At 36.2% G+C, this 2057-nt stretch overlaps 1 protein-coding gene across 1 annotated transcript in view; it reads left to right on the plus strand.

Moving 5' to 3' along the window:
- The first annotated feature begins 221 nt into the window (after window positions 1-221).
- LOC101513302 (pentatricopeptide repeat-containing protein At1g26900, mitochondrial) overlaps window positions 222-2057 on the plus strand; it is a 3186-nt gene continuing 1350 nt past the window's right edge. The window contains 2 exon segments of the mRNA XM_073369269.1: window positions 222-1755; window positions 1758-2052. Coding sequence (XP_073225370.1) covers window positions 339-1755; window positions 1758-2052 — 1712 coding nt within the window. The 5' untranslated portion in view covers window positions 222-338.

A 2057-nucleotide genomic window follows, 5' to 3' on the forward strand; every position in this document is an offset into this window, starting at 1 on the left:
AACTTAAAAATTATTTTGAAAAATTCTTTATAAGAATTATTTTAAAAAATACATTTTTCTAATAATATGTAATATTTATCATGTTAAGTTTTTTAATAATAATTATTAAATTACTATTTTTAATTAGTAACAAAAAAATTTGAAGTACATTTTCCCAAAAAATATTTTTTAAAATATAAAATAAGAATTACCTTTTTAAAATCTTAAACAAGGCTTAAAGAAGAAACAAAAACATAACTAATCCAAATTAATATTTATTTCCGACTAACATATTTCCGGCGAGCGAGTGTGTGGCGTCTGCCATTATCACCGGCGAAGCAAACGTGACATGCTCATTGATGACAGTTTTAAAATCTTCATTATTTCTAAGACACAGTTTCCAGCTATGTCCCACACAATTCTCCATGGAACCACATTCATTGCATTACAAACTCACTCTTGCATTGAAATCATGCAAAAACATCTCCGAAGTTCGTCAAATTCATTGCTACATGATTAAAACCTCTCTCACCAACGTTCCTTTTACTCTCAGCAAGCTTCTCGCTGCTTCCATTTTAGACATGGATTATGCATCCTCCATTTGCAGTTATATCCAAAACCCTAATCTTTTCATGTTCAATACAATGCTTAGAGGTTATTCTATTAGCAATTTTTCAAATAAAGCTTTTCCCATTTTTAATGAACTCAGGAATCGTGGAATTGAACTTGACCAATTTTCTTTCGTAACGGTGCTTAAAGCTTGTGGTCGAAGTTTAGAGGTTAGGTTTGGTCAAGGGATTCATGGGATTTCTGTGAAGTCAGGGAATAGAATGTTTGTTGATGTGAACAATACCCTTTTGCATTTCTATAGTGTTTGTAGAAGAATTGAAGATGCACATAAGGTGTTTGATGAATTTATTGAGAGAAATGATGTGGTGTCTTGGAACATTTTGATGGGTGGGTGTCTTTTTGTTTCGAAGTATAGTTTGGTTTTTGAGTTATTCTTGAAGATGTGCTTTGGTGGGATTAAAGCTAGTGTGGCAACTATGTTGAGTCTTTTGTCTGCAGCTGGTGATATAGGGAACTTTGTTTTGGGGAAGTCTCTTCATGGTTACTGTCTCCGAATCGGATTTTGTTCTAATTTAAATGTTGTTACTGCATTGATTGATATGTATGCAAAAACGGGTTGTATCTATTTGGCGCGAAAAGTTTTCGATGGCCTAGAGGAAAAGGATGTTGTCTTATGGAACTGTTTAATAGGAAACTATGCAAAGAATAGCCTGGTTGAAGATGCAGTGGTCTTATTACAGAAAATGAGACATGAGGGAGTTAAACCGAATTCTTCTACCTTTGTGGGGCTTCTTTCAGATTGGCCTGCATCTGGATCTATGCAGGTAGTTCGTTACGTTATTAGTTTGATCGAAGAGGAGAAACTAGAACTGGATGTGGTTCTTGGAACAGCTCTTGTTGATGTGTATGCTAAATGTGGCTTTCTAGATGAGGCCATGAACATATTTGAGAAGATGGGTGATAAAGATGTGAAATCTTGGACAGCCATGATTTCAGGTTATGGAATTCATGGGCAGCCAGTTAATGCCATACATCTTTTCAAAAGGATGGAGAATGAAGGGTTTAGACCTAATGAAGTTACGTTTTTGGCAATTCTTACTGCTTGTAGTCATGGAGGACTTGTTATTGAGGGGATGGATATTTTTAAGCGCATGGTTCAGGAACATGGATTTTCACCACGGGTTGAGCATTATGGATGTCTTATTGATAAGCACTTGAGCTAATCAAGAGCTTGCCAATTAAGGGTGATGCTACTGCATGGCGGACACTGCTTGCTGCTTGCCGAGTCCACGGAGATGTTAAATTGGGGGAATGTGTGAAAGATGTGTTGAACAACATTTATACAGCTCATCCTACAGATTCCATCCTCATTTCCAGCACTTATGCAGTTGCTGGAAGAATCTCAGATCTTACAAAAGTGCAAGAAATGAAGCAAAAAAATGTTACTTTAGGCATTTATGGGGTGCATGAAACAGAGGGTGAAAGTACGGTAAAGGAGGCTGGGTTCA

This window comes from Cicer arietinum, chromosome 1 (assembly GCF_000331145.2).
Source record: "Cicer arietinum cultivar CDC Frontier isolate Library 1 chromosome 1, Cicar.CDCFrontier_v2.0, whole genome shotgun sequence".
Classification (NCBI taxonomy): domain Eukaryota; kingdom Viridiplantae; phylum Streptophyta; class Magnoliopsida; order Fabales; family Fabaceae; genus Cicer; species Cicer arietinum.